General features: G+C 54.4%; 1 protein-coding gene across 3 annotated transcripts in view; it reads right to left on the bottom strand.

The window, feature by feature from the left end:
- Psq (pipsqueak) overlaps positions 1-12,693 on the bottom strand; it is a 32,333-nt gene that overhangs the window by 2,664 nt on the left and 16,976 nt on the right. For 2 of the 3 annotated variants that reach the window (XM_076315680.1, XM_076315681.1), the window contains exons 4-6: positions 1,161-1,424; positions 789-924; positions 305-460 (exon numbers count right to left, since the gene is read on the bottom strand). In XM_076315680.1, coding sequence (XP_076171795.1) covers positions 305-460; positions 789-924; positions 1,161-1,424 — 556 coding nt within the window. Of the gene's footprint in view, positions 1-304; positions 461-788; positions 925-1,160; positions 1,425-7,342; positions 7,865-12,693 lie in introns of those variants that run through there. The other variant, XM_076315679.1, reaches the window with a different exon arrangement.

Genomic DNA, 12,693 nt, shown 5'->3' with positions numbered 1-12,693 from the left:
CTTTCCCGATGAAAACGAGCGCGAACGCGACCTTGTTCGAAGGTACGGGTGCTCGCGTAAATCGAAAGCGACTCGTTTTCTTCGCACAATGGAAAACGAGGTCCGTGCACGGTCGCGGTCGAACTCGGTTTTCATCGGGACAAAGCTCTTAGGTGGCTCGCGAGTTCGAGAATCGAGTAAAATGGGAAAACGGGAAAAGACGATCCCGTGACTCGAGTTCGTGTGGGAAAATTGTCAGCCGTGACGTAGGGATTACTGTAATCGTGGTCACCGTATCGAGATTAAACGCCGCGAGAGACTGCACCTGTAGAATGATGATCCGGATCCCTGAGATGGGTGATCGTGGTGCCGACTAACGTGGCGCTGGGTGGCGTTGGTTGGGTCTCCGGGGGGAGATCTACCTCCCCAGGATCCGGATGATGACCGTAATGGCCGAGTCCTGTATGACAAAACATGTCACCTTTTTATTTCAAGTGAAAAGAGTCTGTTCTGTCGTACCTCGAACTGGTAAACCGCCCCACACCTGGGACCCTTGCCGCATACGCGATTCCAACGATCGCGTATCGATTACCGATCTTGCAAATTCCTAGTTTTAGCGAGCGACGGCGAAACGTATCTCACCGGTTACACGGATCTCGGTGATCCGTCGCGAACCGGGGTTCGTCGTGGAAAGAAGAGAGGAAACCACGGACGAAGAGCACGCGCTCGAGCTCGTGTTCGAGCTCGCGCGAGCGCGCTCGCGCGCCCAGGTTCAGGTGTGGGGCGCCGATCTCGGTTAATCGACTTACCGTTGTTATTGTTGTTCGCACCGTTACCGTTGTTGTTGTTGCTGGTGTTGTTGTTCCGTTGGCAAGTTTCCAATACTACTGCTGCTGTCGTTCCCTCCGTGCAATCTTCATCTTCGGCCTGCCAGTCTATGTGGTTCTGCGAAATATCCGGTACGAATTTAGCGACGACCGTGACGAGATCGTGCCACCGTCCGCCGGACGGCTGTCACGTTCTCGTGCTTTCTCCCCACCTCCCCCGCGTCCCCCCCGCAACCCCTCCTCCCCTAACGCCCTCCCTCCCCCGCGGGAAGGTTTTAAATCGTTTTTCACCTTTTTCTTCATCGTACTTTCCTTCACGATTTTCGCATACTTTCTCCGAGGCTGGGGTCTCACCTCTTTGTTCTCCCGGTCGTAGATCTCGATCGATTCCTCCTCTTTGTATCGGTCGTAGTGCCTCGAGTCGGTCGCGCGAGGTTCGAACGTGGTTCTGGCTCTCTTGTATCTCGGATGATGCCTCTTTAGCTTGGTGAAATTTATCCTAGGCGTGCCGGGTTCCCGCGGTGGCGAGCTCAGGCTGACCGATGGCGGACCGTCCCTGCTTTCCGGCACCTCGCAGAGGCCCTTGATCTTCAGCTGATCGGCCGTTTTCAACAGCGACTGAAACACGAGGTCGCGTACGGTTCCCGTGAGCGTTTCGTATGTTCGTTCGCGAGGCGTTTCTGTGTTCGGAATTACCAACTATCGACCCCCGTAGCACCGCGACGAGATTACATCTGTACGCGCTCGGTTGCAATCTCGGCGCGGTGTTCCGAGGAAAAACCGTCCAAGTTGGAAAGAAAGGTCTACCGGTCGCTTGGTCGCGTGGTCGCGTTGTCGCGTTATCGCGTATCGGAGACCGCTTCGATCGCGGGATAGGAAAGGACGTATCTCTGGGATCGATCCTTGGACCGTAGCCGGTTCAAGGGGAGTTTCGAATATCGGGATCGTCTCCGTGGCATCGCGGGCAAACTTTGGAATTGGCGATCGTCCGCTGGCGCGCCGACGAGGAAGAGAACGAACCGGATGGATATTCGGGCAACGAGCAGCTGGAATCCTCGCACGGTGGGGTGAACAATTATCAAAGTATTCCCGCAAACTGCGCCCGTTCACGGCGCGCAAATACACACACCGGGCGTTGCTGCACCGTGGACAAGACCAAATACGGAATAAACCCATTTCGGTAAACCGCTTTCCGAGAGGAATAAAGAAGAAGGGACTAGCCGGGTGCCGAGCCGGGCCGGGCCGTGCCGGGCCGGGACGGGCCGGGCCGGGCCGGGCGGATTTGCATATTCCTGGTAAAACCTCGTCATCCTTACGCCCCATTCCAACGGATACGGTTTCATCTCGCAGTTGCCGTCTGGCCGCGGCTCGGTCTAAAATCAGTTTTCACGATCCAGTTTCGGCGTGCAGCGATTCATCGGCACAGTGCGTCGACCCGCGTCGAGCAGCGCGACGTCCTCCCTGAGACTACAACATCCATCCCAACCCCCCATCCCCCCATCCCCCCGTACCCCCATCGACCCCGGCCCTCCCCGCTACTCCACCTTCTCCGGCGCTCTCTTCTTGTGATCTTAACCTTGAATGCGGCGCGCAAGGGAAACTAGCGATGGAAAAGAAACCGGAGGAGAGAATCGAAACCCCGGACGAACGCGAACTGGGAAAACCGAAGAGGACTCGTCGACGATCATCGGTTCACGGTTCCCCGGAGCGGAAGAACCGCCTGGAAGTCGAGGAGAGTACCAGAGAAACCGGAGAAGATCGAACGAGAAATCGAGATATCCTCTCCCGAGCAGGGTAACGTCGTCCTTTGAACCGTCACCGATCTTACCACCGAACGATACACACCGGGACGAAAAGACGTTCCGTTTCCGGCTAAACGAAACAACGCGTGGACGCGCGAACCGGTCCAACCGACGAAAGAGACTCTCGTCTCGAAAGGAATCGCGATTTCCATCGGGTAAGGAGGTATCCGGTCTGTATACGGTGGAACGAGCAAACGATATCGTTCGACGTTGTTCGTGTTCACTTCGTGTTACTCTTACTCGTGTTACGGACCACTGGAAATATCGCTGCCGAAAAGAATCGCATCGGACGGTTGTTTCGGTCCTCGCGAGGGCCGCGACTAAAGAGAAATTACTCGACGCTGTCCCGCGTTCCCCGTGACTAATCTTTCTTCCGAAAGGAGGAAAACCCGGGGAAGAATGGACGAAAAATGGAAAGAAAACCGATAAAGAGCAAGCGAAGCGAGACAAACGGAAGATAGAGGAGACGCTCGGAGCGAGAGAGAAACGAACCGAGCGATCGAGAGCGAGGGCCGCGTTGAAGTTGAGGCTCTCTGTTCTTTAATCAAGGCAGGGGTGGTGCGATTAGGCGGGGTCGGCAAGGGGACAGGCGGTACGAGAGCGTCGGCGGCGGCGGCGGCGGCGGCGGCGGCGGCGGTGGCGGCGGCGGCGGCGGCGGCGGCGGTGGCGGCGGCAACGGCTCGGCTAGGAGGGAAGGGGCCGAGGAAGCGGAGGAAGAGTTAGGCGATGGAAGCAGAGGTTCAGGTGGGGGGTTTAGGCAGGCTGCGCCGGGGGTGTCGGTGGCGGCTGGAAAGCGGGCGTGGGTGGAAAACTGGGTGGCTGTGGGTAGGACTAGGTTCACAGCGGTATGGCTGGAAGAGAAGAAGAGAGTTGCAACGACAGAAAGGGAGAGAATCTGACTGAGCTAGCGATTGAGTGAGCAGCTGAGGGAGACAGGGGCGGAGAGGAGACCGAGCCGGAGAGAGGAAGAGCGCACCCGCGTGCGTCCGAGTGAGAGACCGAGGGAGAGAGGGAGGGAGGGAGAGAGGGAGAGAGAGAGAGAGGGGCAGAGAGGCAAAAACGCCCGCAGGAAGAATGGGGAGGCCTCCGACGCGGCTGTCGCGGCCCCAGGGCCGTATCGACCACCCCCAACCCCCGATTCTCTCTACGGCACTCGCGACGGCACCGACACCGATGACTTCCAACCGTTTCCACGCACACATCCTGTGTCTCTCTGTTGCTCTCTGCGTCTCTCTCCACCCCACCCCGACTCACCGCTTTCTCTCTCTCTTTCTCTCTCTCTCTCACTCACTCTCGTTCTCGTTCTGTCTCTCTTTGTCTCTTTCACACGCTTCCTCTCACCCGACGGCTGCGAACGGATACGTATAACCGCGTTGAAATGTCCGCGAATCTTCGAGCCCGACAATCCGTGAGTTCCGTGGTATTGGTTGCAGCAGGGTGATCGAACTTCCATGTCGGACGTGCACGCCACGGCGGCGACAACGACGCCGTAACGATGCTAACAGGGAATAATTGGGACGCCCGGCGTTCCACGATTTTCCAAAAATTTCCTCGAGATCGTAGCTAGGTACTAACCGGCGTGCACGCAAACTCGCGATAGAGACTAGTTTCGGGGTAGTCGAACGTACAAGCTATTGCGAACACGCTTCGACTCCTCGACGACGCGTTCGAAGCCGAAACCGAACGCGGTCGGTCGATCGACCGCTAGTAGTTACTTTCAAAATTCTTCGATCGTAAAGATTGAAAAATGATCGTAGCTTCGGATGTAGAAGAATCGTCTCGATTCGATGAACGAACGACGATCGAACGTCTCGAATCGATTTTCGAAAGGAACGTCTCCTCCGTCGCGTCGAAGATTCGATAAGATTCGACAAGATTCAAGGGTGTGGGAGCAACGCTCTTTCGTAAAATAATTTTTTCGCGTTTCGATTAAACGAAAAAACGAAAGAAGGTTCGAAGAAGCGCAACGCTTCGACGATTCGACGATTCGACGACGACGACGACGACGACGACGACGACGACGACGACGACGACGGCGACGGGACTTGGAGAACCACGGACGCTAGGCAATGGGTTGGTAGGGTAGTGCGGGTGTTGGTGCAGGGGTTAGGGAGCGGGTGGGTAGTTGGTTGGTTCGGCGGTGGATGCATAGGGGTGGTGCCATCGGTTCGGAGGCAAGAGGGAAAGCCACCGGCAGAATCCAACCTCACCAATCAATACTTAGGGTTCAAGGGCATCGCCCGACCAATTATCCCAGACTAATTGACGCGAGACGAGAGAAAAAATTCTACCCGTAGCGACTACTTCCGATTCTATGTCTCCGCGTAAACCGGGCTAGCGAAACCTTTTGGAAACGTCGTGTTCGGGAGTCGGTGACCAACCGGGCTGGAGGAAAAGTATCGAAGAGAATTCGTAACGCGTTTACGTCGCGTACGAGTCCCGTTCGTCGGGGAAAGCGACCGATTCGTTTGGATTTCGCACGGTACCGTCCACTTTGAGAAGCACCGAGAAGGGCGGTTCGCCAACGAGCAAAGATTCGTCCCAAAGGGATCGAACCGCGAGAATAACGGAGAACGAGAGATCGGGGGACAAACGCGCGTTCTCAAGGCGGGAAAAAACAACAGAGAGAAGAAGCGGGTGGGTCGGAAGGGTGAATCGTTGAAAGATCTTCCCATCGAGGTAGAACACGACGTTGGGTGGAGTTCTTTCGCAGGAAGAAATAAGGGGGCGATAGAACGAGAAGTCCAACAGGTGTAAATCCGCAAAAAGATCGACCGTGGAAACGTTTCACGAGAACAGGAAGGACGCGAAGGGGTGGCTCGGGGTTGGTCTCCGTGAGACCGTACCAGGAGACGGTGTAAGGTACATTATACAGACACACCGGTAGGAAGAGACCCAGGAGGCGCAGGAAGAAGAGAAGAAGAGAGAGCTGGAAAGGGGAGAGGGTCGGAGATACGTGAAAGAGAGAAACGAGGAGGAAAGCGGAGAGGAGAGGAGAGGAGAGGAGAGGAGAGGAGAACGCACAGGGGAATCCCCGAAGATGGTCGTAGGGTCGTCTCCACTATTACGAATACGGCGCCATAACGGAATTGATAATGTAACGGGCGTCACGAGCATAACCTTCCTCTCTTCTTCTCCACGCTACATAACCTCCTTTCTGAATGGAAGCGCGACTCTGGCCACCACGTGCTCTTCGAGCAAACGCTAAAACACACCGGCATCACCGAAGGTGTTAGGCGCGACTTTGCCCTCCCGCGTCTTACGTTCCGGCGAAATCTCCGCTACACTTTTTTTCACGTACGCGTCGGTCGTTGAATTTTCTACGCGGATAGGAGAACATCGACGAACAACCGCGAAACTTTTTTCACCGTGATTTTTCCCGTCTCGGACCCGTCGCTGGGATTCGGGGACAACTGTCCGCGGATACGCGACTCGGAGCGAAGCTGCAATTATACCGCGCGTCGTAGATCGCGTCCGTTACTTTGCACAACGAAACGGAATTTCGATCGAGCACCGATACCTCGCGATTACGCGTCTCACCGTCGGATTCGATTCTACTCGCGATCTACGAAAGGGTTTACGATTATCCAACGGTATCGTTCGAATCGGCAAAGATAAGATGCGCGTGACGGGAATGTTTACGAATGTGAAGCAGAGAAGGCTGATAATGCGGATGGCGCAGTTTCGCAGCCGTTCCAAAGGATTCTCGTGCACAACCGGATTATCCGTCGATCTTTCGAGCGTCGCGGAAGAATAATTTCGAGAGCGTGGCAATCGACACCGAGACGATCGTAAAACGAACGGTGACGTATTTATATCGACGCGAGAAGAAGCCCAACGCGATCTTTCCCTCGGAGCGCGTACGGTGATCGATTTGCGTTCACTCGAGCACGATCGCGAACGCGTCGACGAATTTTTGACACGTGGTAGAGATTTTTGACACGTGGTAGAGATTTTTGACACGTGGTAGAGATTTTTGACACGTGGCGGATTAAGCTCTCAGCGGGAATTTCGATTGGAGAACGACGTCGAGAACCGTCGCGTGAAGCAACGCTCGAATTAGAAAACGTTCGCGAACGATTATGCGCGAGCGGTTATTTACACAACGTGTGCGACAGACAACACTCCACGCGTTCGATCGACGCCTCGCGTATCGTAATCCGTATCTTCCTTTCGGATTATTCGAGCGTCGCAGACTTGGTAAATACTTGGTGAACGCGTCCGGCTTCGTATCGGTCCGTTGCATCTGTGTTTCATTCATGAGAAAGACACTTTTGCACGCAATCACGGCTCCTCGAGGTCCCGAATACACGCGCGGCAACTCGTAAACGGTACACGAACGATTTCAGGCCGCGATACCTCGATTCGAAAGAAACGAGAAAGTAAGATCCGCACGAAACAGTCCGGCGCACAAAAATATCTTGAAACACGATGGCTCACGTGCACGATACGGGCGTCCAACGTTCGGCGGGTAGTACGCTGTCGTGTATCCACGTAAAACTTGTGCCATCTTTCTCTGTCTCCCGCTCGCTCGCTCTCTCTCTCGCTCTCTCTTTCTCTTTCTCTCTCTTTCCCTCTCTTTGTTCTTTCTCTTTCTCCGTCTCTGTCTCTTTCCTCGTTGCGAGAAGTCCATCGGAGCAATGCCCATCCTACGGCGAGCAGTAATAACGCGACGCGCCTCGCAAGACACTCTTCCATCCTGGCGCGAAGGAAGTTGTATCGTTTATCACTCACCTGGCTGCGGTGCTCCGTAGGCGAACGGTCCCTCGTCGAGAGAGCAGAGACGCACGAGGAAGGGAAAACGCAAAGGGAAGAGGAAAAGGGAGAGGAAGAGGCACGAGGAGCGTCTGACGATCGGCCGGAGAACGAACGAAAGAAGAAGCCGCGAGAAGGGAAGGAAGAGGACGAGGGAGGAAACGAAAGACGAGCGAACGAAGAGCAGGAAGAACTCGAGGAAGAGAAGAAGGAAGCGGAGGAGGCGAAGGAAGAGACAGAAGTAGGAGAAGGAGAAGGAGGAGGAGAAGGAGAAGCAGAGGCACAGAAGTCACGACGAGAAAACGAGGTGGTGTCGCCGCCGTTAGTAGAGTCGACGTCGTGAAAAAGCCAGACGAAACCGTGTACGAGGAGGTTACGACCACGTAGAACGAGAGGATAATTCCTGGCAGGGCCCGATCTCCTACGCGGCGAAGCCCAACGAAAGTGAAATGGCATTCGGCGCTCCGTGCTGAGGGCGCACGGCATTCGGAGGAGCGAGGAGATGAAGAGGACGCGGCGGAGAGCAGGAGGAGGCAGAGGCAGAGGCAGAGGCAGAGTAGAGGCAGAGGCAGAGGCAGAGGCAGAGGCAGAGGCAGAGGCAGAGTAGAGGCAGAGGCAGAGGCAGAGGCAGAGGCAGAGGCAGAGGCAGAGGCAGAGGCAGAGGCAGAGGCAGAGGCAGAGGCAGAGGCAGAGGCAGAGGCAGAGGCAGAGGCAGAGGCAGAGGCAGAGGCAGAGGCAGAGGCAGAGGCAGGCCAGAGCCAGAGCCAGAGCCAGAGCCAGAGTCGGAGCCAGAGTCAGAGTCGGAGCCGGAGCCAGAGCCAGAGCCAGAGCCAGAGCCAGAGCAAGAGTCGGAGTCGGAGCCAGAGCCAGAACCAGAGCCAGAGCCAGAGCCAGAACCGGAGGAGGAAGAGGAGGTGGAGGAGGAGGAGGTGGTGGAGGAGGTGGAGGAGGAGGTGGAGGTAGCGGCGGAGGAGGATGAGGAGGTGGAGGAGGAGGAGGAGGAGGAGGAGGAAGAGGAGGCGGAGGACGCCGCGAAATTCGCCGACGCGACGAACAAGGACGGATTCAGACCGCGCTCGAGCGCGTACAACGAGGAAGAGACTCGCGGGGGATGCGTGCTCGTCGGTGGATAGAGAGCGATTGAGCATTCGCGTGGAGCGAGCGAGCGAGCCAGCGCACCTGACCAGTCCCTGACAGCGGGGTAAGGGGTTGAAAACCGGCGGGTGGCAGGACGGCCGGTGGGAAGCGGCGGCGAGCGCGGAGCGGGAGGGGGTAAGAGAGTCCGTCCGTGGAGGGGGGTGACGGGGAGCACGATGCACGACGGCACGGCAGCAAGAGAGGGAGAGGGAGAGGGAGAGGGAGACGGTGAGGGAGACGAAGAGGGAGCCGGTGCCTCGGGGGAGGGGGAAGGCAAGTCTGCGGTGCTCGAGAGAAACGCGAGAGTTCGTCTCTTGCGGGGGAGCGACGGAGATGGACGCGCGGTTCCCAAAGGGAGGAAGGAAGACTTCCCGTGGATGAACGAGGACAGAATTACGGTCTGCGCGGAAACGAACGAGACGGAACGGTAGGGACGGAGACCGGGAAACGCGTTCAGCGACGGTACGACGAAGACGGATGCAAGGTTCGCGAGAGAACGGGAAAGGGCAGAAGCGATCTACCGTAGGCGCGACGAAGCTAGCGATACGTACTCGCGCGAACACACCGGTCGAGACTGTGTACTTACATATCCATATATATGTATATGTATATATATATATATATATATATATATATGTATATGTATATGTATATATATGTTTATGTATATATATGTATATATATGTTTATGTATATATATATATATGTATATATCTATGTACGCGTGTGTACACGCATCTATGTAACTACACGTGTATACGTATATACATATTATATAATACATATGCGTGCATATGCGCGAGAGAGAGGGAGATGACCGTCGCAGTGATGTACGCCTAAAGTTAGGTTCCTGGTTCACCGTATATCACGAGCGAATCGTGAAAGAATTTTCTTCCCTTGACATCGACGAATAAAGAACTCGCTCGTAGTCCAATTTCGGACGTTGATACGGATAGGTGGGTTTGTTTCGCGTATTACGGTATTTGGATCGTTCGCGAGCGAATCGTGTCGTTTGGATCGATGCGTCGAAAGATTTGCAGCAAGTCCGAAAATAATTGCTACACAATCTAACGCGCGTAATCGCGTTGTTTGGTACTTCGCGAGAACCACCGTCGCACGTCAATCGTAACGCGGTTACATTGTACAGGGTATAGGAAGAGATTCTTTACTTTTTATCGATTGTTCGCACATTCTACATTTTCCTGTCTTTACAGCAGATACGCGTACGCACGTTCGGAGGAACGAAACGGAGCGGTAGAAAACGAGAGGCGGGAAAAAAAAAAAAAAAGTCCAAAGCATCGAGATAGTCGATCGGACGCAACCGGTAATAAGTACGTATTATTATCGCGATAATTACGAATCGTAATTTACGATGTGTATCTAACAACGTTGACTACTTTACGAGGCGCTTTCCCACGTTAACATAATTCAGTGGTTCGTTCGATTGTTGTTCGAGATTGTATCCTAGGTTCGCCTTTGTCCAATGTTCTCTCGCATATCGTTTTCGAGCATCGGGTAACGAAGGTGCTGTAGAAAAAAACTGTGGCAAAAATTATGGAAATTGAACGAAACGAGGGTAAGAAGGGAGGACGGTAGCGTTGTCGGTCTCGCGAAGCGTTATATTTATAATCGCGTCGAAGCGAGTGGACGTTCGGTGAAACGAGACGGGCGTGCGTCGCGTACGATCGTAGCGTGAGGAAATCTAGTACGATAGTTTAATAATCGCCATGTTAAGAAGTGTCGGCGGACACGCGGGAAAGATCGAATTACCCCCACTTTCTGTTGTCGTTAACCGGCCCCGCGTAGGAACCCGGAGGGTCCGTAGGGCCGGCCCTGCCTCGAGCCGATTCGAGTCGACTCAACGCGGTGCGACGCGGCGCGGCGCGGCGCGGCTCGGCACGGCACGGCACGGCTCGGCTCGGCGCGAGGCGACGCGAGGCGACGCGACGCGAGGCGACTCGACGCAACTCACCGACGGGCGAGACGCCACGGCGAGGGAAGAGGGCACGGGTGGTCGGTTTCGGGAGAACGAGCATCGCGGAGAAGGACGGTATTGCCGAAAAGAAACGAAAGAGAGGAAGATGGAAAAGCGGTGGAAGAAGGCGAACGGAGACCGAGCGAGTGAGCGAGTGAGCGAGTGAGCGAGCCAGTCGGCCAGCCAGCCAGCCGCCGCGTGCGCGCTCGAGGAAGAAAGAAGACTCGGAGTCGAGTCGCGAATTGCAGAGCTTGCGCGCCGCGGACAAAGGGAATCTGCGGCTCCAGTCGTCTCTCTGCGCACGCATACGCGGCCAGGCTGCACACGCGTACACACACCACCACCGGCGCGCAACCGTGCGCACGCATGCACGCCACTGCAGAAACCGCGGGTACAGTCGACGGAGGAAGCGCGAATTCTCTTGTTTCCCGCGTTCGACTTTGCCGCTGTACCTCTCTCCACCCTCTTCTTCTCTTCGTTGCTTTTCTTCTGCTTCGCATCTATCGAAGGGAATAAAGAGACCACGGTCACGAACGCTATCGTACGACCCAAAGAACCTCGGTTACATTCGTACGCTGCCACTCGTTCGAGCAACCTCCTTGCTCGCTCCGAGACAGAAGAAAATTATTAGTCACGCGTACGAACGACTTCTTCGCGGTTTGGCCAAAGCGTAGAAAGCGGTACAGTCGCGAGAGCAACGTGCCATCTACGTACGCGCTTTGCGAATTTTTGCGGGCAAAAAAATATTTCGTCCACGCTCGATGCTTTCCCTCGGTTTCCTCGAATCTATTACCCGTACTACGCGCGAGCAACCAGCCAACCGGTGCGAACGAAATCTAGCCGATTCGTCGACGATCGAAATTATTAAATTACAACCGTCGAACGTAGTACCGTCCGGGCGCGTTTACCTATGTACGAATAGATACCGGTCGTGCTCGATCAATCCTCGTTCAATCCTTGTTCAGCGACTCGTTTGTAGTCGCAACTATTGATTCGATCTCTAGTTAAAACGTATAACCGAACAGTCTCGTATCGTTCGCAACCACTTACATCGATCATCGCTCGCGCGGTATGTACTCCCAATAATGCAACGCGTACCGTGGCTTTCGAAATTAAATTGCATCGTGAATCGACTCTATCGATGCAACGCATCGTTTACCCTTTAGCGTCCGTCTTTTCGACGAGCGTTCGAACTTTTGTCCGTACTCGTTGATCCGTTGCTCCCGTTTCTTCGCAAACGGTAACAACGACAAGAACGAAGAAGCGTACTTTTTGCGTGCCTTCGTTTTTGATCCCTCTACGCGCCCGCATTTCTCTCTCGAACTACTCGAAGAAGGGAGATACCGATCGAGAACGAGGTCAGTAGAGAATACATACTATCCTTATCCCTGCGATGCTTGGATGTTTCTTGCCCGATTGCCGCGTACACGATTGATAAAGGACGCGCGTGTAGAAATTTGTTGCAAGCGTTCTATTTCCTACCGATCTCGCGGCACGCACCGCTCGTTGAATTACATTCGCGGATGCAAAATTATCGAAATTCTTTCGCGGTGCTTTCGTTCCAGTTAGATCGGAAAAGGGACACGTGCAGCTGTGACCGTGAATATACGTATACATACAGGGTGTCTCGAGAGAAGGTGTACGCGATAAAAGTTGAAGAGAATTTTTGCATTTTACCGGGGAGGGTCTGCTGGAACGAAGATCGAATTTTGTTTATTCTTTTAAATACTATTTCAAGGTCGACTTGGTTTCTCCGAACTCTATCGTAATCGGTGCAAAAAATATTCTAATCACGTGTCTCGTTTCCGATCCCGTGCGACTACTGAACGTTCCTCTGTCGCGTATCGTTGGATTCGTCTCGTTTTACCTAGCAGCGGATTAACAAAGAAAGAAAAAAAGTAAATGGAGCAACGCGATTCGGAGGAACAAAGTTGAGCGTAAATTCGACGGGAAAAATGGACAAAATCTCCCCTCTGCTATTATGGTCCACCGCCATACCTCGATGTATTGCTTCTCTCCCTATTCTGTGCCACATATGGTCATTGCACGATGGTGTCCCTGAATGACCTTGAACGACCCACTTATAGGTCGTTGAATTTAGCCAAAGTGGAACGTAAAATACGATCGCGTCGAGATAAAGGAAGGTGACCTTGAAAACTCGAAATACCACCGTTTGCGATAAAACCGCGACGATTCAATAAGCTTCTTCGAAAACGTT

Source organism: Ptiloglossa arizonensis, chromosome 7, assembly GCF_051014685.1.
Source record: "Ptiloglossa arizonensis isolate GNS036 chromosome 7, iyPtiAriz1_principal, whole genome shotgun sequence".
In the NCBI taxonomy this organism is placed as follows: domain Eukaryota; kingdom Metazoa; phylum Arthropoda; class Insecta; order Hymenoptera; family Colletidae; genus Ptiloglossa; species Ptiloglossa arizonensis.
This window is presented reverse-complemented; position numbering and strand designations above follow the sequence as displayed.